The sequence below is a fragment of the Oncorhynchus mykiss genome, chromosome 10 (assembly GCF_013265735.2).
Source record: "Oncorhynchus mykiss isolate Arlee chromosome 10, USDA_OmykA_1.1, whole genome shotgun sequence".
Lineage (NCBI taxonomy): Eukaryota > Metazoa > Chordata > Actinopteri > Salmoniformes > Salmonidae > Oncorhynchus > Oncorhynchus mykiss.
The window spans coordinates 27,232,675-27,257,782 of record NC_048574.1 but is presented as its reverse complement, the minus strand read 5'-3'; the positions used below and the strand labels follow the sequence as shown (position 1 = coordinate 27,257,782).

The window sequence follows — 25,108 nt, the reverse complement described above, 5'->3', positions numbered from 1 at the left end:
TGGAGTGGCCTAGCCAGTCTCCAGATCTCAACCCCATAGAAAATCTTTGGAGGGAGTTGGAAGTCCGTGTTGCCCAGCATCAGCCCCAAAACATCACTGCTCTAGAGGAGATCTGCATGGAGGAATGGGCCAAAATACCAGCAACAGTGTGTGAAAACCTTGAAGACTTACAGAAAATGTTTGACCTCTGTCATTGCCAACAAAGGGTATATAAAGTATTGAGAAACTTTTGTTATTGACCAAATACTTATTTTCCACAATAATTTGCAAATAAATCTATTAAAAATCCTACAATGTGATTTTCTGGATTTTTTTTCTCATTTTGTCTGTCATAGTTGAAGTGTACCTATGATGAAAATTACAGGCATCGTCTTTTTAAGTGGGAGAACTTGCACAATTGGTGGCTGACTAAATACTTTTTTGCCCCACTGTATCTCCCTCACTAGCTTTAAGCACCAGCTGTCAGAGCAGCTCACAGATCACTGCACCTGTACATAGCCCATCTGTAAATAGCCCATCCAACTACCTCATCCCCATACTGTATTTATTTATCTTGCTCCTTTGCACCCCAGTATCTCTACTTGCACATTCATCTTCTGCACATCTACCATTCCAGTGTTTAATTGCTATATTGTAATTACTTCACCACCATAGCCTATTTATTGCCTTCCCTTATCTCATTTGCACACAATGTATATAGATTTTTCTTTTTCTTTCTCTACTGTATTATTGACTGTATGTTTGTTTATTCCATGTGTAACTCTGTGTTGTTGTATGTGTCGAACTGCTTTGCTTTATCTTGGCCAGGTCGCAGTTGTAAATGAGAACTTGTTTTCAACTAGCCTATATATATATATATATATATATATATATATATATATATATATATAATTTTTTTTATTTTTTTTATTTGTGACTCATGGCTCTACAGTGGCTGCGGAAAAAGCCTTGTTTTAAATTATGCTAATGTAGTATTGCATGTCAAGCAGAGTACAGATTACTTTATGGGACAATATACAAACTAACTTTTGTTTGTAGTTTGTACTTTTTAAGAAAGATCAATTCAAAAATCTATTTTATTGAGGAAATGTAGTCATTGTTTCTCTTAATTTTGATAAAAGAGAAGAATGTAATGAATTGAAGATTATTTGATGTAAAAATCTAAACGTACACTAAGGTTGTCTCATTAGATTTGGGATGGTGGAAAAAAAATGGGGTCCCTGCTGAAATAGTTTGAATACCACTGCTCTACCATTCTCTTAATATGAAGATGAGAGACTCACAATTCCAGTCTGAATTTACAATAGATACCTATAAAACAATTTACTAGGTGTGGAAATGGAAGTACAAATAACTAATGAAACCAACAACCAATTTCCCAGAAAAAGCATTTCTCTAAAGAAGCTTATAGAACACAGCTTTCTCTCACACTGTATTTAGCTCACAGAGAGCCAGTGACAATGAACATGAAAAGAGCCTCCAATCATTCCATTAATTTCCACACTCCAAAGCTGCTTATCACAGCCAAGGTGAGGGAATGCATGAGCGGAGCTGTCCTTGTAACCTGGGGCTGGAGAGGGTCAATACTTTGTGACCCCAGAGTGGCGTAGGAGGATCAGGCATTATTGGAATGAAAATGCTGAAATAATGAGAGAATATGAGAATGTGCATTTGTGTGTTTGAGAGAGTGTGTGTGAATCTGTGTGTGTGTGCACATGTGTTCCTGTAGGTGTGAATGGAATGATATCGACAAATAAATTGTAGGCAGGTGTGTAACCCTGGAACTTAAGGCGGTGATGTTGTGGTTACTGCAACACAGCAAGAGGGTTAGAGGAAAAGGCCAATTCCACCAATGAATGCTACCACTTAAAACCCCTAGTCATGTTATCTGGTTCTCCAGTAAACCAGTAGCATCTCTTTTAAACCAATGCCTCAGCTCTGTGTTTAATCAACTGGCTTCAGTGTGGTGAACACAAATTAGGAAATTATTTGATTTTGTGGTTTCAAAGGTCACCTGTCCATTTTGGTAAATCAGACCTTGCATGTGTACTAAACAATAACTAAAGCTACTCCCCTCCATATACTACCTTCCCAAAACAATAACTGCCCTCTCTGTCCTGTAGTTGGATCAACATGTTAGATCAGTGAAAGGAGAGGATAGTAGTAATTGTGATTCAGACTTGAGCTCTGTGAAGACAACAGGCCAAAACATCACCAAGTCACCGAAGCACACACAGAGATTTCATATCTGTTAAAAACTGACTAAGCATGTAATGGGGAAAGGGTTTTTCTACGGGGCTCATATGTTGATGGATGATGCAGGTGACCATCTGTCATTTGTCGATTGTTTGTTAAGTGCATCAAAAGTTTAAATAAGTTGAAGTCGGAAATTTACATACACTTAGGTCATTAAAACTAGTTTTTCAACCACTCCACAAGTTTCTTATAATTCACTGTATCACAATTCCAGTTGGACAGAAGTTTACATACACTAAGTTAACTGTGCCTTTAAACAGCTTGGGAAATTCCAGAAAATTATGTCATGGCTTTAGAAGCTTCTGATAGTCTAAATCACATAATTTGTGTCAATTGGAGGTGTACCTGTGGATGTATTTCAAGGCCTACCTTCAAACGCAGTGCCTCTGCTGGTTTCTTTTGATTTTACCATGATGTCAAGCAAAGACCTCAGAAAAAAAATTGTAGACCTTCACAAGGCTGGTTCATCCTTGGGAGCAATTTCCAAATGCCTGTATGTACCCCGTTCATCTGTACAAACAATAGTACGCAAGTATAAACACCATGGGACCACGCAACCGTCATACCGCTCAGGAAGGAGACGCGTTCTGTCTCCTAGAGATGAACGTACTTTGGTGCGAAAAGTGCAAATCAATCCCAGAACAACAGCAAAGGACCTTGTGAAGATGCTGGAGGAAACAGGAACAAAAGTATCTATACCCACAGTAAAACAAGTCATATATCGACATAACCTGAAAGGCCGCTCAGCAAGGAAGAAGCCACTGCTCCAAAACCGCCATAAAAAAGCCAGACTACTGTTTGCAACTGCACATGGGGACAAAGATCGTACTTTTTGGAGAAATGTCCTCTGGTCTGATGACAAAAATAGAACTGTTTGGCCAAAATGACCATTGTTATGTTTGGAGGAAAAAGGGGGAGGCTTGCAAGCCAAAGAACACCATCCCAACCGTGAAGCACGGGGTGGCAGCATCATGTTGTGGGGGTGCTTTGCTGCAGGAGGGACTGGTGCACTTCACAAAATAGATGGCATCATGAGGAAGGACAATTATGTGGATATATTGAAGCAACATCTCAAGACAAGTCAGGAAGTTAAAGCTTGGTCACAAATGGGTCTTCCAAATGGACAATGACCCCAAGCATACTTCCAAAGTTGTGGCAAAATGGCTTAAGGACAACAAAATCAAGGTATTGGAGTGGCCATCACAAAGCCCTGACCTCAATCCCATAGAAAATTTGTGGGCAGATCTGAAAAAGCGTGTGTGAGCAAGGAGGCCTACAAACCTGACTCAGTTACACCAGCTTTGTCAGGAGGAATGGGCCAAAATTCACCCAACTTATTGTGGGAAACTTGTGGAAGGCTACCCAAAATGTTTGAGCCAAGTTAAACATTTTAAAGGCAATGCAACCAAATACTAATTGAGTGTATGTAAACTTCTGACTCACCAAGAAAAACTGAGTTTAAATGTATTTGGCTAAGGTGTATGTAAACTTCTGACTTCAACTGTAGACGGATGCATAGAGAGCTCTTCATGCATTTAATCCGTCTTCGCATGCTCTCCCCTCATCAAATGACGTCTCCTTCCACTGAATCACCAGCACTCAATCGATAGGAAACACCACCAACATGAAGTGACAACATCCTTCACTTGTACTCACAACAGTTCAAAACCCCACACTAAGCTCCAGTTTCAATATCCCCTAACAAAGCTCCTCTGACATAAAAAAGACAGAAGAGGAATACAGGCAGCTAGATTGTCGATGAGACTCACAACCTCAAAGGCCTTTTTTTTCATTTGTGTAGATGACTAAGTGGTGTGTGTTTCACCCATAAATAGTAGCGGCGTTGTGGATCAACTCTTATGTCCTCACAAAGTGCTTCAAGACTGAATCACGCTCGAGACAAGAATAGCCACCAAAGGTTCAAATTCAACAGCACAGCGTGAACAGCTCTGATGATAGACATTGAGCACACAGTACACATTTTAGTTCCAGACCTGTATCACTGTTTTCATACCATGGAGTAGTGGACGAAGGAAAACCCAGAGAGTAAAATAGTGACAGCCCTTAGAGTACATATCATAGTTAGAGATATGTTATTTTTGTTAGAAACACGAGCAATGGACATTAGATCGGTGGAAATCTGTCCTTTGGTCTGATGAGTCCAAATCTGAGATTTTTGGTTCCAACCACCGTGCCTTTGTGAGACGCAGAGTAGGTGAACGTACGATCTAAGCATGTGTGGTTCCCACCGTGAAGCATGGAGGAGGAGGTGTGGAGGTGTGCTTTGCTGGTGATATTTTGGTGATTTATTTAGAATTCAAGGCACACTTAACCAGAATGGCTACCACAGCATTCTTCAGCGATACGCCATCCCATCTGGTTTGGGTTTAGTGGGACTATCATTTGTTTTTCAACAGGACAATGACCCAAAACACACCTCCAGGCTGTGTAAGGGGTATTTTACCAAGAAGGAGAGTGATGGAGTGCTGCATCAGCTGACTTCAACAATCACCCGGCCTCAACCCAATTGAGATGGTTTGGGATGAGTTGGACCGCAGAGTGAAGGAAAAGCAGCAGCATATGTGGGTACTCCTTCAAGACTGTTGGAAAAGCATTCCAGGTGAAGCTGGTTGAGAGTATGCCAAGAATGTGCAAAGCTGTCATTAAGGCAAAGGGTTGCTACTTTGAAGAATCTAAAATATGAAATATATTTTGATTTGTTTAACACTTTTTTGGTTATTACACGATTCCATGTGTTATTTCATAGTTTTGATGTCTTCACTTTCATTCTACAATGTAGAAAATAGTAAAAATAAAGAAACCCTTGAATGAGTAGGTGTGTCCAAACTTTTGACTGGTACTGTATAGCTTTCATTCATAGATGTAAGGAGACCTACCTGCATTTAAGTGGCACTCCTTAATCTGGTACTGGAGCTCGTTCTCATTGGGGATGTCTTTCCAGGTGGCCAAGAACACCTGTCGCTCTGATGCAGATGAGGGGAACAAAAGAAGAGTGACACCAGAACTGAGCAGGGAGCTACTTCCTGTGAAGTCTATTTTATACCAAGGGTCCTCAAGTTGGTCTAAAATAAACTCTTCGAACTCTTTGGTGATAATGAATCTACTGTTATGGTAATGATCTGGATATTGAGTGTTTGTGACTTGCTTCCAGACACACGTACCCATTTTGCCATCCTCCACGAAGAAGATGTTGAGTGGGATAAGCCCGCTGAAGTAGAAAACGTCAATGTTGTTCTTCACAGCCACCTGTGGACGAAAGACAACGTCAACTCAAAGTTAATATGACATCAGTCAGTGCCATAGTGCCATGTGCACTAGAGGGGGCTGATTTGGACATAATAGAATGGAAGACACAGCTGTGTCTCAGCTGAGAGATACAACTGTAAATATAGAATTGCTCTAAATAAGAAAAAGTGCTGTTGAAATGTTCATGCAGTGTGTCATGTCTAGACAGAAGTAAGACTGGAGACGTTTCTATTTGTGAGTGTGGGTGGCGAGGGCTTGAAGCTGATCAAGTGTCTGAGCTGTTGGACTCTCCGACTAACGGAGTACAGCCCTCATGGGCACTCTGAGCTCTCTCTGAACTTGATTATCATGGCTGGCCTCAAGGAGAGTGACCCTTCGGCATCGGCTGGTAGTCCTGTCCCTACTCTGTTCATGAAGACATTAGCAGGAGACCAGACTCCAGCCGGCATCACCGTACTTGACAGGAACACTGTGTGCAAGTTGCGCACTGCCAGGCACTGAGGACACACACACACACACACACACAAAATGGCTGTCTCAGCTGGAGAGCCCTGTCCACTAGGGTTCTTTGGGCTGAATATTTTCAGGCTCCATCTCTGAGCCACTAAACAGTGAGAATGAGCTGACTGGAACTAATAAAGTCTGCTCATGGATGGGCTCCAGGATAGCTGAGTAGCTGTCATATATTGCCATTATATAGGCCTACATGCTTTTATGCATATTACCAAATCATTTACAGAGCTTTAAAAGCGCTATGTATTCCATTTTTGAGACCAGATTAACAGAAAGCTATTCCAGTGACGTGCCTTAGTTCTGTAGGAACTTTAGTGGTCTAATAGGTGTTGATAATTAGTGACTTAATTCATTTGCCTAATATTTTAAATTAATAATGTTGTTGAGGGCACCAGTAATCTTTTTCTTTTTCAAAGAGAACAATTAACTTTATACTCTGATCACATATCAACAATCTTAAAAGGATATGTAAGGTATTTAATTGTATTAGTCAGCATTTGTCAAAGCAAGAGAACTATACTTCTTTATGAAGATAGGATTTATTATTACGTTAAACACAATGAAAAGAAACAAAGATTATGATTAATCAATTAAGATAATTTTTCAATAACGCATAGTCAAGGAGGTAATACAGAGAATGCTGTAATTTATTTACTTAATCAATGGTAGGGGTCTCTCTCTCTCTCTTCGGTGCAGTCAGCTTTGTATCGCAGCACACGGTATGAAAGTGATCAAGCAAAGTGTAACAGGTCTGTCCATTTTTCAGAGGCCATTTCCTAAAGTTCTGTTTCAGTCTAAGACTGTCAACTCTTTGCCATGCCTATGTTCCTCTCTCCCTCCTGCAAGACACGGTCCCGCCCGAACAGATCCTCCTCTGTTTTTAGTCTGTCTTCTTTTTTGACCGGTCTTTTTCCATTCTCCTGTCTGTCTTTTTGCTGAGTTTTCAACTGCCTTTCCAACTGCCAGGGAGCAGTTTTTATTAGGGTGGGTGTTAGAGATCATGGGTGATGGGGAGTGACTAGCAAATTAGACATTTTTTCATTCTGTGGAATGGTCGTTAAGACACAAACAGCTTACAGACGGTAGGCAATTAAGGTCACAGTTATGAAAACTTAGGACACTAAATAGGCCTTTCTACTGACTCTGAAAAACACCTAAAGAAAGATGCCCAGTGTCCCTGCTCATCTGCGTGAACGTGCCTTAGGCATGCTGCAAGGAGGCATGAGGACTGCAGATGTGGCCAGGGCAATAAATTGCAATGTCCATACTGTGAGATGCCGAAGACACTGCTACAGGGAGACAGGACAGACAGCTGATCGTCCTCGCAGTGGCAGACCATGTGTAACAACACCTGCACAGGATCTGTACGTCCGAATATCACACCTGCGGGACAGGTACAGGATGGCATCAACAACGAGTTACACCAGGAACGCACAATCCCTCCATCAGTGCTCAGACTGTCCGCAATAGGCTGAGAGAGGCTGGACTGAGGGCTTGTAGGCCTGTTGTAGGCAGGTCCTCACCAGACATCACCGGCAACAACGTCGCCTATGGGCACAAACCCACCGTCGCTGGACCAGACAGGACTGGCAAAAAGTGCTCTTTACTGACGAGTCACGGTTTTGTCTCACGAGGGATGATGATGGGATTTGCGTTTATCGTCGAAGGAATGAACGTTACACCGAGGCCTGCACTCTGGAGCGGGATCGATTTGGAGGTGGAGGGTCCGTCATGGTCTGGGCGGTGTGTCACAGCATCATCGGACTGAGCTTGTTGTCATTGCAGGCAATCTCATCGCTGTGCGTTACAGGGAAGGCATCCTCCTACCTCATGTGGTACCCTTCATGCAGGCTCATCCTGACATGACCCTCCAGCATGACAATGCCACCAGCCATACTGCTCGTTCTGTACGTGATTTCCTGCAAGACAGGAATGTCAGTGTTCTGTCATGGCCAGCGAAGAGCCCGGATCTCAATCCCATTGAGCACGTCTGGGACCTGTTGGATCGGAGGGTGAGGGCTAGGGCCATTCCCCCCAGGAATGTCCGGGAACTTGCAGGTACCTTGGTGGAAGAGTGGGGTAACATCTCACAGCAAGAACTGCCAAATCTAGTGCAGTCCATGAGGAGGAGATGCACTGCAATACTTAATGCAGCTGGTGGCCACACCAGATACTGGCTGTTACTTTGACCCCCCCCCCCCCCCCTACTTTGTTCAGGGTCACATTATTCAATTTCTGTTAGTCACATGTATGTGGAAATTGTTCAGTTATGTCTCAGTTGTTGAATCTTGTTATGTTCATACAAATTAAATAACAACCTATAGCTTAAATAACAACCTTGCAAGATACATTAATGTGAAGTATATAATATGTCTCTGCAGTATATGTTTGTGAGTACAGTTTATTAACAGTTTGAGCGGGGGCACTGAAGGCTGGAGTCCATTTTCCAGCTGATTGCAGTCCTGTGGTGGTTGAGCGCATTAGATCCAACACAGTGGCCTCGAACCACTTTACTGCCTTCGCCTCGGCAGCATGTGTGGGCTGAAGGCTGAATCCTCCAGTTCATCTCTATGTTAATAACTATACTAAACAAAAATATCCGCAACATGCAACAATTTCAAAGATTTTATTGAGTTACAATTCATGAGAAAATCTGTTAATTGAAAAGCTATGGATTTCAAATGACTGAGATTACAGCTATGCATCTTTTGGTCACAGATACCTTAAAAGCGATGGGCCTCAATGGGACTCAGCATCTCGTCACAGTATTTCTGTGCATTCAAATTGCCATTGATAAAATGCAATTGTGTTCGTTGTCCGTAGCTTATGCCTGTCAATACCATAACCACCACCATGGGGCACTCTGTTGAATTCAGCAAACCGCTCACCCACACGCCGCCATACACGTGGTCTGCGGTTGTGAGCCCGGTGGAAGTACTGACAAATTCTCAAAAATGATGTTGGAGGCAGCTTATGGTAGAGAAATTAACATTCAATTCTCTGGCAACAGCTTTGTTGGCCAATTGCATACTTGCTCAAAACTTGAGACATCCATGGCATTGTGTTGTGTGACAAAACTGCACATTTTAGAGTGGCCTTTTAGTGTCCCCAGCACAAGGGGCAACTGTGTAATGATCATGCTGTTTAATCAGCTTCTTGACGCCTGTCAGGTGGATGGATTATTTTGGCAAAGGAGAAATGCTCACTAACAGAGATGTGAACAAATTTGTGTACACAATTTGAGAGAAATACGTTTTGTTGTGCGTATGGAACATTTATGAGATCTTTTATTTCAGCTCATGAAACATGGATCAACACATTACATGTTGCGTTTATATTTTTGTTCCGTGTATATTTAAAGAAGAAACTCAGGGCACACTGGTATTGTTTGTGGAGTATTCAAGAATACCTGTGTGCTGGAGTTTATTCTTTAAACAAGCCTTGGGCAAAAAGTAAGGTGCTTAAAACTTCTTACGGCTGAAATCTCGATATGACAACAGACAGTGAAAGTGCAGGGTGCCAAATTCAAACAACAGAAATCTCATAATTAAAATTCCTCAAACATACAAGTATTATACACCATTTTAAATATAAACTTGTTAATCCCACCACAGTGTCCGATTTCAAAAAGGCTTTACGACGAAAGCATACCATGCGATTATGTTAGGTCTGCACCTAGTCACAGAAAAACACAGCCATTTTTCCAGCCAAAGAGAGGAGTCACAAAAAGCAGAAATAGAGGTAAAATGAATCACTAATTTTTGATCTTCATCAGATGACACTCATAGGACTTCATGTTACACAATACATGTATGTTTCGTTCGATAAAGTTCATATTTATATCCAAAAATCTCAGTTTACATTGGCGCGTTATGTTCAGTAATGTTTTGCTTCCAAAACATCCGGTGATTTTGCAGAGAGCCACATCAAGTTACAGAAATACTCATAATAAACATTGATAAAAGATAAGTGTTTGCATGGAATTATAAACTTCTCCTTAATGTAACTGCTGTGTCAGATTTTAAAAAAGCTTTACGGAAAAAGCACACCATGCAATAACCTGAGTACAGCGCTCAGGCACCAAAATAAGCCATACAGATAGCTGCCATGTTGTGGAGTCAACAGAAGTCAGAAATAGCATTATAAATATTCACTTATCTTTGATCTTCATCGGAATGCACTCCCAGGAATCCCATTTCCACAATAAATGTTTGTTTTGTTCGATGAAGTCCATCATTTATGTCCAAATACCTCCTTTTTGTTTGTGCGTTTAGTTCACAAATCCAAATTCACACGGTGCAGGCACTTAGTTCAGACGACAGTTCCATTACAGTTTGTAGAAACATGTCAAACGTAGTATAGAATCAATCTTTAGGATGTTTTTATCATAAATCTTCAAAAATAATCCAACCGGACAATTCCTTTGTCATTAGAAAGGAAAGGGAACGCAGCTAACTCTCACGGGTGTGTGCGAGACAGAGCTCATGGCATTCTGCCAGACACCTGACTCATACCGCTCTTATTCGCTCACCCTTCACAGTAGAAACCTGAAACAAGGTTTGAAAGACTGTTGACATCTAGTGGAAGCCTTAGGAAGTGCAATCGGACTAAATTTTACACTGTATATTGGATATGCAAAGATTTGAAAACCTACAAACCTCAGATTTCCCACTTCCTGGTTGGATTTTTTCTCTGGTTTTTGCCTGCCATATGAGTTCTGTTATACTCACAGACATAATTCAAACAGTTTTAGAAACTTCTGAGTGTTTTCTATCCAAATATACTAATAATATGCATATCTTAGCTTCTGGGCCTGAGTAGCAGGCAGTTTACTCTGGGCACCTTATTCATCCAAGCTACTCAATACTGCCCCCCAGCCATAAGAAGTTAACCTGACTAGTCAGTTGCACAAGTGAATGCATTCAACCGAAATGTGTCTTCTACATTTAACCCAACCTCTAAATCAGAGAGGTGTGGGGGGCTGCCTTAATCACCGTCCACGTCATCGGCGCCCGGGGAGCAGTTGTTGTTGAGGGTTTACCACCTTGCTCATGGGCAGAACGACAGATTTTTCCACCTTGCTGGCTTGGGGATTCGAACCAACGACCTATGGCTGTGCAATGGCATATCCTTGTTTTGCTTATTTAGCAGACAAGAAGCTCTTATTTCCCGAGCCCTTATCACAGTCAAGACACACCTATGTTATAGTAAAAAGAAACATGTTGTAATATAACAGAATAAAAAATAACTATATTTTTCAAAAATAAAAAAAGGTTGCCAGTGATGCGCATCGCATGCCTGGAAAAGTTATGCTCAGTGTTCATTTGAAACAGGGCTCAATTTGGCCAGTTGTAAGACACATTTTTCAAGCCAAAATATGTCTTCTTTTCGATATACAGACGTTCAATTTAGTTTATTCTGCATGGTCTTTGGAATTTTCTAAATTAATGAATAATTCCACATTGAACACTGCATGGTGATGAATTACAGCCACAAAGTTTGTTTGGTGAGTAGGCCTAGGCTTAATAATTCTGATGAAATATGCTCTGTCTTTATCAAACTAATGTTTTTGCATATTTTCAGCGTGGAACCTGTCTATGTTTAAGGTTATAGCCTAGGCTAAGAAATTCTAAATGGCACTCGCAATTCGCAAAGTACACTACATGACCAAAAGTATGTGGACACCTGCTTGTGGAACATCTCATTCCAAAATCACGGCTATTAATATGGAGTTGGTCCCCCCTTTGCTGCTATATCAGCCTCCACTCTTCTGGGAAGGCTTTCCACTAGATGTTGGAACATTGCTGCGGGGACTTGCTTCCATTCAGTCACGAGCATTAGTGAGGACGGGCACTGATGTTGGGCGATTAGGCCTGGCTCGAAGTTGGTGTTCCAATTCATCCCAAAGATGTTTGATGGAGTTGAGGTCAGGGCTCTGTGCAGGCCAGTCAAGATCTTCCACACCGATCTCAACAAACCATTTCTGTATGGACCTTGCTTTGTGCACAGGGGTGTTGTCATGCTGAAACTCGAAAGGGCCTTCCCCAAACTGTTGCCATAAAGTTGGAAACACAGAATTCTCTAGAATGTCATTGTATCAAGTGCTTGTCAAATTCTGAATGAGAGACTGATAGAGTGTGTGCAGCCTGCGCAACAAACAGAGCACTTTCATTATACTTAAAAAAATCATCATTAGAGTCGCATCATGCAGCCTTAGAATGTATTTTCCACCATAATTTGCAAATAAATTCATAAAAAATCCTACAATGTGATTTTCTGGATTTTTTTTCTCATTTTGTCTGTCATAGTTGAAGTGTACCTATGATGAAAATTACAGGCCTCTCTCATATTTTTAAGTGGGAGAACTTGCACAATTGGTGGCTGACTAAATACTTTTTTGCCCCAGCAAAAAATGTAGCTTAATGTTTGTATCACAACTAAAGTTGCATTAACCTCTCTGCGCACGGAACCCGGTAGCGGGCTGAAATTCGACAACATACGGTGATCACTACATAAATAGTCATATTAAACATTCATGAAAATACAAGTGTCTCACATGTTTCGAAAGCCTAGAATCTTGCTAATCCAACTGCGTTGTCAGATTTAAAAAAGGATTTAGTGCGAAAGAATACGATGTGATTATCTGAGGATAGAGCCCCATTTAAAAACAACTATTTCAACCAGCACAGGTGTAACAAAATCAAACTGCAATAAAATAAATAGTTTACCTTTGACGATCTTCCTCCGTTTGCAATCCCAATGCTCATTGTTACACAATGAATGTTTTTTTGTTTGATAAAATCCATTTTTATAGCCTAACACAAAACATTTTGTGAACCGCTTGTGTCGTGAATTCCGTCTCATTCCATTTTCGACGACACATTCGAGGTAAATACACACACAGAATGTGACTTTTCCAGTCATGTTTGGTTTCATTGCAATCAACTGGTTTGTTTGTAACACAACCAAACCTGATGGGTCATTTCGCGGGACGTATTGACTGAAAGAAACCGATTTGAAGACAACAAGTAATGACATCATTGTGCACCAATGATTTGCCCGCTGTTTCGTTGATCGACTGTATTTTAACCCAATGACCACTGATCGTCTTGAAATCTAGCTGGGTAGATAGCCAATGAGCTGAGGTAAACGGCAATATGTAATGTTTATGTGTTGGAAGACCAACCCATGTAGTAAACTCCGGCATAAAGAGGTTCATTCGCCATTGACGATTCATACCGGAAGGAGCAACGCATGTTGCGCACAGCATTTTTTTGGTAAAGCGCATATTCAGCTGTTTATATATCAATCAGTATGGCGACTAAGTCAGGAAAAGCTCAATCTAAGTCTAGATATACAGATGTACACACAATTTTAGAAGAAATTGATCGAGGACGATTCATTTAGCGATTCCCAAATGGAGGAATATTTTTGGAACGGAGAGGACATCTTTTTGGACTGGTAAGTTCTTCTCATGCTAATGCCGTTGTTTGAAATTAATAATATAAAATATTATTTGTGAAATGAAATAGCCTATTTGAGGCTGTTGAGGGGAGGGCAGGCCCACAACAATGGCCAAAGTGAAATGGAGACAGTAGATCTAGCTGGTCTGTCATAATACACTGCTCAAAAAAATAAAGGGAACACTAAAATAACACATCCTCTGAATGAATGAAATATTCTTATTAAATACTTTTTTCTTTACATAGTTGAATGTGCTGACAACAAAATCACACAAATTATCAATGGAAATCAAATTTATCAACCCATGGAGGTCTGGATTTGGAGTCACACTCAAAATTAAAGTGGAAAACCACACTACAGGCTGATCCAACTTTGATGTAATGTCCTTAAAACAAGTCAAAATGAGGCTCAGTAGTGTGTGTGGCCTCCACGTGCCTGTATGACCTCCCTACAACACCTGGGCATGCTCCTGATGAGGTGGCGGATGGTCTCCTGAGGGATCTCCTCCCAGACCTGGACTAAAGCATCCGCCAACTCCTGGACAGTCTGTGGTGCAATGTGGCGTTGGTGGATGGAGCGAGACATGATGTCCCAGATGTGCTCAATTGGATTCAGGTCTGGGGAACGGGCAGGCCAGTCCATAGCATCAATGCCTTCCTCTTACAGGAACTGCTGACACACTCCAGCCACATGAGGTCTAGCATTGTCTTGCATTAGGAGGAACCCAGGGCCAACCGCACCAGCATATGGTCTCACAAGGGGTCTGAGGATCTCATCTCGGTACCTAATGGCAGTCAGGCTACCTCTGGCGAGCACATGGAGGGCTGTGCGGCCCCCCAAAGAAATGCCACCCCACACCATGACTGACCCACCGCCAAACCGGTCATGCTGGAGGATGTTCTCCATGGCGTCTCCAGACTGTCACGTGTGCTCAGTATGAACCTGCTTTCATCTGTGAAGAGCACAGGGCGCCAGTGGCGAATTTGCCAATCTTGGTGTTCTCTGGCAAATGCCAGACGTCCTGCACGGTGTTGGGCTGAAAGCACAACCCCCACCTGTGGACGTCGGGCCCTCATACCACCCTCATGGAGTCTGTTTCCGACCGTTTGAGCAGACACATGCACATTTGTGGCCTGCAGGAGGTCATTTTGCAGGGCTCTGGCAGTGCTCCTCCTGCTCCTCCTTGCACAAAGGCGCAGGTAGTGGTCCTGCTGCTGGGTTGTTGCCCTCCTACGGCCTCCTCCATGTCTCCTGATGTACTGGCCTGTCTCCTGGTAGCGCCTCCATGCTCTGGACACTACGCTGACAGACACAGCAAACCTTCTTGCCACAACTCGCATTGATGTGCCATCCTGGATGACCTGCACTACCTCAAATCAAATCAAATTTTATTTATCACATACACATGGTTAGCAGATGTTAATGCGAGTATAGCGAAATGCTTGTGCTTCTAGTTCCGACAATGCAGTAATAACCAACAAGTAATCTAGCTAACAGTTCCAAAACTACTACCTTATAGGCACAAGTGTAAGGGGATAAAGAATATGTACATAAAGATATATGAATGAGTGATGGTACAGAGCGGCATAGGCAAGATACAGTAGATGGCATCGAGTACAGTATATACATATGAGATGAGTATGTAAACAAAGTGGCATAGTTAAAGTGGCTAGTGATACATGTATTACATAAAGATGCAGTAGATGATATAGTGTACAGTATATACGTATACATATGAGATGAATAATGTAGGGTATGTAAACATATTATATTAGGTAGCATTGTTTAAAGTGGCTAGTGATATATTTTACATCATTTCCCATCAATTCCCATTATTAAAGTGGCTGGAGTTGAGTCAGTGTGTTGGCAGCAGCCACTCAATGTTAGTGGTGGCTGTTTAACCTGAGCCACTTGTGTGGGTTGTAGACTCCGTCTCATGCTACCACTAGAGTGAAAGCACCGCCAGCATTCAAAAGTGACCAAAACATCAGCCAGGAAGCATAGGAACTGAGAAGTGGTCTGTGGTCTCCACCTGCAGAACCACTCCTTTATTGGGGGTGTCTTGCTAATTGCCTATAATTTCCACTTGTTGTCTATTCCATTTGCACAACAGCATGTGAAATGTATTGTCAATTTTTCAGTTTTTGATTTGTTAAAAAAGTTTGACATATCCAATAAATGTTGTTCCACTTCATGATTGTGTCCCCCTTGTTGTTGATTCTTCACAAAAAAATACAGTTTTATATCTTTATGTTTGAAGCCTGAAATGTGGCAAAAGGTCGCAAAGTTCAAGGGGGCCGAATACTTTCGCAAGGCACTGTATGTGTGTGTGTATATATATATATATATATATATATGTATGTATGTTTATTATATCTGTTGATACAGGGCTCATGTGAAACTATTCTAACTGAACATTTTCTTTCACAGTGACACTGACTCCGAATGGGAGCCCCCAGTGCCAAAGTGTCCATCCCCCACTGAAGCTGGTTCATCCAGCTCCTGCCACAAGTGGTGTTCATCTGCCCAAATGTATTTCTGCAGGCATGGATGTGCTATGGCACCTGGCATCAGAAGCATAATATTGTGAAGAGGACTGAGGGTCTTCCAAATATTGAAAGTGTTATTTTGTAAATGTGTATCTTTTTTTTCATGTTTTTTCTCCATTTTTTTTGGGGGGGGGGGGGTGTGTTTAGAATACCATTTTGGTATTTTGTATATAGTTATTCCATTCAAAATGTATAACTTCAACAATTTGGCCACTTGGGTACATTTGGGCTACTTGTGTGGGACACCTGGGTGACTTCATGATATATGTCATGTAGCACACTCATTTTGGAAGTTATCATTCTGAAACTTTGCACAAGTACTGTTGCCCTCTTATGTTTTTCCACTGAAATTGTCCCCATCATCCTATCTGAATGTTTGTTTTCTCTTGTTCATTTTAAAGATGATACAACAATAAAAAGAAAAAACATGGTTTTTTTTCATTGTATTATCTAAACCAGATCTATTGTGTTATTCTCCTATATTCAATTCACAATTACACAAACTTCAGGGTGTTTTCTTTCAAATGGTACCAGGAATATGCATATCCTTGGTTCTGTGCCTGAGCTCCAGGCAGTTTAGATTTGGGTATGTCTTCAGGCGGAAATTGAAAAAAGTGGGGGTAGCTCTTTAATAAATTAAGCATATAGGAAGACCAGTTTCAAATGATCACTTTGTTAACCACTATCACAGAATAGTCTCAGGTGCCGCACTCCCTCAGAAATCGTTTGGGGAAAATATCCTTTCTATTTTATTACGCTATGTTCAACTGTATTCTTCTCACTATAAAATAATGCCACAGGAATTCTAATCAAATCTTGTCTGCTAAATGAACTTAGTGTAGCCCACAGCCATATAGCATAACCATATCAGGGCCTAACATAAGGACGAGTCAGAATATGATATGCTGTTCTTCTGAAATAGACTACATTTTCTTCATATCATAACGCTTCTTTAGACCTGCTTAAAACAATGGCTTTATTGTGATGGTGTAGGCTATATTACATGGATTTATTACTTTTTAAATAATGTAGATAATCCAAAGGTCCGCATCATTGGCTTGTAGGCTATGTGTGGAAGCCTGGAGATGCTAAATGTGAGTTAATTAACAGTAAATTACAGTGAGACCGGCAGTTATTTGCATGACAGTTACCAGCTGACAAAATGTTATGGCCGCCATAGCCCTAGGTACATACAGTCCATTCGGGAAGTATTCAGACCCCTTGACTTTTTCCACATTTTGTTACGTTAGACTTATTCTAAAATGGATTAAAAAACAATCCTCATAAATCTACACACAATACCTCATAATGACAAAGCAGAACAGGTCTTTAGAAATGTTTGCAAATGTATTACAAAATAAAAATTGAAATATCATATTTACATAAGTACTCAGACGCTTTACTCAGTACTTTGTTGAAGTACCTTTGGCAGCGATTACAGCCTTGAGTCTTCTTGGGTATGACGCTACAAGCTTGGAACACCTGTACTTGGGGAGTTTATCCCATTCTTCTCTGCAGATCCTCCCAAGCGCTGTCAGATTGGACGGGGAGCGTCGCTGCACAGCTATTTTCAGGTCTCTCCAGAGATGTTCGATCGGGTTCAAGTCCAGGCTCTGGCTGGGCCACTCAAGGACATTCAGAGACTTGTCGCGAAGAAACTCCTGCGTGTCTTGGCTGTGTGCTTAGGGTCATTCTTTTCACTTTGTTGTTATGGGGTATTGTGTGTAGATTGATGGAATATTTTATCAATTTTAGAATAAGGCTGTAACGTAACAAAATATGGAAAAAGTGAAGGGATCTGAATACTTTCCGAATGCACTGTATATGAGTTTACCTGTAGGTTGTTCAGTGGGTCCATCTTCATGACTGGCCCAATGGTGTTGAGAGGCAGGGAAACTTCAATACTCTGGCTGGGCATCAGTGGAGTGTGGATGGGCAGAGGGGTGGTGGGGATCACTCCGAAACTAGACAGAAAGACAATACCATTAAAAACATTTTTTTTTTTTATGTTAACATTTATTTAAAGCTGCAATATGTAACTTTTTGGGCTACCTGACCTAATTCACATAGAAATGTGTGTTATAGATCTATCATTCTAATTGAAAGCAAGTCTAAGAAGTGGTAGGTTTGTTCTGTGTGCGCTATATTTCTATGCTTCTCATTCTTAGGTTTTGTTTTGGAGTCTTTTACTTTTGGTTTTGTACACCAGCTAAAAATACAATATTTTTAGGTTATGGAAAATATATTATACAGTGGTTTAGATGATATAATGATTCTCTACACTCTCCTTGCTTGTTATGCCACAAACTGAAATTAGGCAAACTATTTCAATTTTAGCAACCAGGAAACGGCAGAGCGATTTCTGCATAGTGAATCTTTAACTAGGCAAGTCAATTAAGAACAAATTATTATTTACAATGACGGCCTACCAAGAGGGAAAAGGCCTCCTGTGGGGACAGGGGCTAGAACAACAAATTTAAAAGTAGGTGACAACATACCGGGTTCCTATATATTTTGATAGATGGAATTTCATGACTTTTAACCAAATTTCCATGACCAGCAATTGGTGGCGTCTCTATGTACACATAAACAAATACAGTGGGGCAAAAAAGTATTTAGTCAGCTACCAATTGTGCAAGTTCTCCCACTTAAAAAGATGAGAGAGGCCTGTAATTTTCATCATAGGTACACTTTAACTATGACAAACAAAATGAGAAAAAAAAAATCCAGAAAATCACATTGTAGGATTTTTAATTAATTTATTTGCAAATTATGGTGGAAAATAAGTATTTGGTCACCTACAAACAAGCAAGATTTCTGGCTCTCACAGACCTGTAACTTCTTCTTTAAGAGGCTCCTCTCCTCCACTCGTTACCTGTATTAATGGCACCTGTTTGAACTTGTTATCAGTATAAAAGACACCTGTCCACAACCTCACAGTCACACTCCAAACTCCACTATGGCCAAGACCAAAGAGCTGTCAAAGGGACACCAGAAACAAAATTGTAGACCTGCACCAGGCTGGGAACACTGAATCTGCAATAGATAAGCAGCTTGGTTTGAAGAAATCAACTGTGGGAGCAATTATTAGGAAATGGAAGACATACAAGACCACTGATAATCTCCCTCGATCTGGGGCTCCACGCAAGATCTCACCCCGTGGGGTCAAAATGATCACAAAGACGGTGAGCAAAAATCCCAGAACCTCACGGGGGGACCTAGTGAATGACCTGCAGAGAGCTGGGACCAAAGTAACAAAGCCTACCATCAGTAACACACTACGCCGCCAGGGACTCAAATCCTGCAGTGCCAGACGTGTCCCCATGCTTAAGCCAGTACATGTCCAGGCCCGTCTGAAGTTTGCTAGAGAGCATTTGGATGATCCAGAAGAAGATTGGGAGAATGTCATATGGTCATATGAAACCAAAATATAACTTTTTGGTAAAAACTCAATTTGTCGTGTTTGGAGGACAAAGAATGCTGAGTTGCATCCAAAGAACACCATACCTACTGTGAAGCATGGGGGTGGAAACATCATGCTTTGGGGCTGTTTTTCTGCAAAGGGACCAGGACGACTGATCCGTGTAAAGGAAAGAATGAATGGTGCCATGTATCGTGAGATTTTGAGTGAAAACCTCCTTCCATCAGCAAGGGCATTGAAGATGAAACGTGGCTGGGTCTTTCAGCATGACAATGATCCCAAACACACGCCCCAGGCAACGAAGGAGTGGCTTCGTAAGAAGCATTTCAAGGTCCTGGAGTGGCCTAGCCAGTCTCCAGATCTCAAGCCCATAGAAAATCTTTGGAGGGAGTTGAAAGTCCGTGTTGCCCAGCAACAGCCCCAAAACATCACTGCTCTAGAGGAGATCTGCATGGAGGAATGGGCCAAAATACCAGCAACAGTGTTGCTGTGTGAACCTTGTGAAAACTTACAGAAAACATTTGACCTCTGTCATTGCCAACAAAGGGTATATAATAAAGTATTGAGATAAACTTTTGTTATTGACCAAATACTTATTTTCCACCATAATTTGCAAATAAATTCATTAAAAATCCTACAATGTGATTTTCTGGATTTTTTTTCTCATTTTGTCTGTCATAGTTGAAGTGAAAATTACAGGTCCCTCATCTTTTTAAGTGGGAGAACTTGCACAATTGGTGGCTGACTAAATACTTTTTTGCCCCACTGTATGCGTAGTGTGGTATTATGTGGTATTGAGCTGCTCTCTGATCTCTCGTACCATCTCCTGTCATTGAGCAAGGCACTTAACCCCCCACAAGAATTTGTATTTTTTTATTTTATACTTTATCTTTATTTAACTAGGCAAGTCAATTAAGATTTTCAATGACGGCTTAGGAACAGTGGGTTAACTGCCTGTTCAGTTTGAACTTGCAACCTTCCGGTTACTAGTCCAACGCTCAAACCACTAGGCTACCCTGCCGCGTATAAGTGTGGAGAGCTACTGGGTGTTCAGGCTCTTGATCAAGCCCTAAACTGTGATTTGTTAGAGGGGGACAGGAATAAAAACCTGCACAACCATTGATGTAAAACATTGCAACCAAATAAGTTTTAGACCTTTTTGCTCATTCAATATATCAAAGATCAAATGGCTATGGTAGGATACAAATCTTTGTTTTTTTATTCAGCTGACGCAAGCCCACAAATATTCAGGAAATGTAACTTTGTAGTTTAGTCATATTTATTGTAACTACCTTAGAAGTGTTACCTTTGCAGGCTGACTATTATCTATTGTGTTACAAAGTCCCATACATTGGATTCTCAAATCAACTGGAAGTATCTATAAAACAAGTTTTGAAGCCACATAATCCAAAAGAAAGGCTACATTTAAATTAATGTTCACGATTCACAAATTATTATTTTGATTCACATGATTCAATTCACTGTGATTGAACTGAATTCCAACTAATACAATGGTGAAGTGAATCGTTCGTTTTGCCAAAAATAATAATTTCAACGAATCACATGAATTGATAAAAAAATATATAGATATAATTGTATGACCTTATTCGTGAGTGTCGGTTGAAAGTTTTTTGGGACATGACGAAAACATTAATACATGTCAATAATAGCTAAACAGTTAACTAGAGGGTACAATATACATTGCCTTCGGAAAGTATTCAGACCCCTTCACCTTTTCCACATTTTGTTACGTTACAGCCTTATTCAGCCTTATTTTTTTATCCTCAGCAATCTACACACAATACCCCATAAGGAAAGCAAAAACAGTTTTTCATTATTTGTTTTTACAAATGTATTAAAAATAAAGATCTGAAATACCTTATTTACATAAGTATTCAGACCCTTTGCTATGAGACTCGAAATTGAGCTCAGGTGCATCCTGTTTCCATTGATCATACTTGAAGAAACATCTCAACTTAATTGTTCACCTGTGGAAAATTAAATTGATTGGACATGATTTGGAAAGGCTATATAAGGTCCCACAGTTGACAGTGCATATCAGAGCAAAAACCAAGCCATGAGGTTGATGGAATTGTCCGTAGAGCTACGAGACAGGATTGTGTTGAGGCACAGATCTGGGGAAGGGTACCAACATTTTTTGCAGCATTGAAGGTCCCCATGAACAGAGTGGCCTCCATCATTCTTAAATGGAAGAAGTTTGGAACCGTTACCGGAGTTATCATAGGGGAGCTGTGCTCCTAGTGGTTTATCCCGCTGCCTAGGCAGCGAATACCCTGAGAAAAAATTATGCACACACCTGCAGCCAATGGGAGCACAGTTGTCCCTATATAATGGGACACTTCCCCTCACTCAGCCTCCCGAAAATTATCTTCAGCGAGACTGGGGAATCGGCATGGCCTTAGGTCCTATGGGGCTCCGCTCCACTCATAGAACTGGAGTTACAACTCTGGTAACTATTGTTCTATATCGTGGAGCTCTGCTCCTAGTGGTTTAAGGCGGAGCGCAACGCTCCAAAATGTACACCATGCCGAGCCCAACTCTTCCCACATAGTGATAAGGTCGGGCCCAGCTATGGCCTTGACCAAGACCTTCAGTACTGTAACACAGTGTGTCACAATATACTGTGGCCTCGATAATATCTGTCACACATAGTCCGAAGGCAAAGCCAGAGACTAGTAGGCAGATAACCAGAATATGATCCATACTAATCTGAACCAGCAGACAGATGGTCCTCACTATTCTGATATAATCACCGATCAACAATGGAATGACAAAGTGTAACTCTACATTGTGTATTCGGTAATCCATCACACTCAATCAATGGATTCCAAAGATTGATGGGTAGAACTCAAGATTGCTATTTTTACCTATGTAATACTAGTTACACAAGCTATTTCCCCCATCCCTCCGCTTCAACACAGACATAGACTAGTGGGCAGGTCAAATACACGACTTCTACAATACTGAACCCTCAGCAAGGAGTCATGTCACAATCACTCTTACCTGATGGAAGCCAGTCCATTAGTCCTGCATTCGCCCTTGAGTATGTGCATCAACATGTTCTCTACTGTACTGATATTAGTCAGATAGGAATCATGTCCTATATGTCTCTCTCATAAGAAAAGTGACACGGACCTGAAAGGAACCATGCCCCTCAGTCCTGCATCAATTTTTCTTAACTCAAGTCCTTCTCTCAGTACAGACTGAGCCAGAACATTCAAAGACATATCAAGCAAATAGAAGCGGATTAAAGGAGACGTGTCGACCAAGACACAGCTGCACAAATATCCTCGACTCCTGTTCCTCTGAAGAGAGCAGTAGAGGCCGCTACTCCCTGAGTGCAGTCAGCGTTCACCTCGAGGCAATGGGCGCCCTACAGCCTCACATGCCATCTCAATGCCTACACACAGCCAATGAGACAGGCGCTGTTTGGATAGCGTTCCACCGAGTGTATTCGCACCGTGACACAAACAGCTGAGGTCCTGACCTAATCGATGCTGTACACTCCACGTAACACGCCAAAGCGCGTACTGGGCACAGGCAATGCAGCCTTTCCTCTCTCCTCTCCCCATGGGGAGGGGGAGAAAAAGCCCAGAGCTCTACGATCTGTATCAACTCTTATTAACCTTAGGCATAAAAGCCGGGTTAGGACGTAACACGCTCTGCTCAAGTCGCCATTAATGGCAAGGCAGTCGGGTCTTGTCGAAAGAGCACACAAGTCACTAACACGCTTAGCAGTAGTCTGAGCAAGCAAAAGCAGCATCTTTAAAGACAGCATTTTGAGGAGGATTTGATTCAATGGCTCGAACGATGAATCACACAACGTGTCGACTACCAACGCTAAATCCCACTCGGGCAGATTTGTTCTAGGCCTAGGCCTCCGCATTCCCAATAGAAAGCGTCTCACTAGGGGATGGTTAAAGACAGTGTCTCTGCCAAAACCCTCATGACAGGAAGAAATCGCCGCAGCAAACACTTTAATAGTGGCCACCGCAGAGCGCTGCTTTTCAAACAAGTACTGCAGAAATGAGAGAACACTCAACCTGACAGCACACGGGGTCCACATTTTCTGCGACACACCATTGTGAAAACATGTTCCATTTACTGGCATACACCCTGGAAGTGGAACTGGCACGCGAGCCCTGTATGGTTGTGATCACTGCATCAGACAACCCACGGCGCTCTAACCTGTTCCTCTCAGGAGCCAAGCCATCATAGGTTTGCCGATTATGGGCACTGCCCTATCGTACTGTGACAACGCTACCCACTGATATGGAATGGGCCAAGGTGGTGACACCAACATTTGGGTCATCTCCGCAAACCATGGAGCCCCTGGGCAATCGAGAGCTATCAATATGATTGACAGCCGCCTGATCTCACCCGAGCTACTAGTGGGAGAATCTGTGAAGACTGGAATGTAAGCGGACACTATGCCCATTGGGTTTTTTTCAATTGTCCAAATTCGTTTTGAGCGAAAGGGGAATCACCAACAATCGGGTCTAGTCGTAGTTGGGGAAACCATTGCTGTATCCTGCGCATGTGCAGTAGTCCCAGCGGAACCACGGAGTGGGCAGACAAAATTAAACCCAAAAGTGTCTTGACCGAATGCGCCGTCACCGTGTAATTCGGACGAAACCTTCGAAGGGCTAGCAAAAGGGCGGCCCACCGAGGTTCCGAAATTCGTGCCTTTATAGTCACAGTGTCTAGCTGTATTCCCAGGTAGACAATCCGATGACTGGGCCAGGACGCGTTCTTTTCCCAAATCACAGCGAACCCCAGACGTGTGAGATGTATCACTGTCTGTGTCATGTTTGCGATCGCCAGCTCTGCTGACGTGGCGAGAAACAGTAGGTCGTCAAGGTAGGCAAAAATCGTTATACCCTGACGACGCAGCAGTTCCATTGTCGCCTCCACGCCTTTGGAACACATTCGAGGTGCCAGGGCATACCCAAATGGCATCCTCGTGAATTCGTACGCCACCCGTGAAAAGCGAAACGCTGAAAATTCCTGTGAAGTGGATGCACCAGCACATGAAAGTAGGCATCCTTCAGGTATATGCTCACACAAAAGTCTCTCTTCTGGACACATTCCAGTAGACGTTTTGTTGTTAGCATTCGGAAGGGCTGTTTGGCTACGTTCTCGTTGGCCATGGTTCTACCTGCACATATAGCCGAAGAGATGGAAATCCTCGGTGAGACGGGATAGAGAGGCTGCTAGAAGGGCAATGTTGTTAGCTGCTGCTACAGCTTGGGATCCCAAAACAAAGGACTTCTCAGCCAGCTTAGCTGTGTGTCAGTCCTTGCTGATGGCAGGGTAGCCTTTTTAGAGGAGGGCTAGGAACTTGAACCCGAAACGAGTTTTGGGATTCCCTTTGTTATTCCCTGCTGTCTACCGTCCACCCTGGTGAATGGGAGATAAGCTTTGGCCGGCGTGCGCGCCGCCAAATGTGACTCCCATGAGCCCTCCACATATTTATGGAGAGAAGGCAGGGCAGGAGCCAGGGGCTCCACCGCCCTCCTCCTTCGAGAATAAGGACCACCCACCATCATGTCCAACTCTGGAACAGGGGGGATGGGAGGTAGCTCTCCAATCTAGTGGCAGCTCTCTAAATGTTTTA

At 42.1% G+C, this 25,108-nt stretch overlaps 1 protein-coding gene across 3 annotated transcripts in view; it reads right to left on the bottom strand.

The window, feature by feature from the left end:
• ap2b1 (adaptor related protein complex 2 subunit beta 1) overlaps positions 1-25,108 on the bottom strand; it is a 91,178-nt gene that overhangs the window by 11,005 nt on the left and 55,065 nt on the right. For all 3 annotated transcript variants that reach the window (XM_021617928.2, XM_036989983.1, XM_021617926.2), the window contains 3 exons: positions 17,884-18,013; positions 5,439-5,523; positions 5,154-5,240 (listed from right to left, as the gene is read on the bottom strand). In XM_021617928.2, coding sequence (XP_021473603.1) covers positions 5,154-5,240; positions 5,439-5,523; positions 17,884-18,013 — 302 coding nt within the window. The remainder of the gene's footprint in view (positions 1-5,153; positions 5,241-5,438; positions 5,524-17,883; positions 18,014-25,108) is intronic.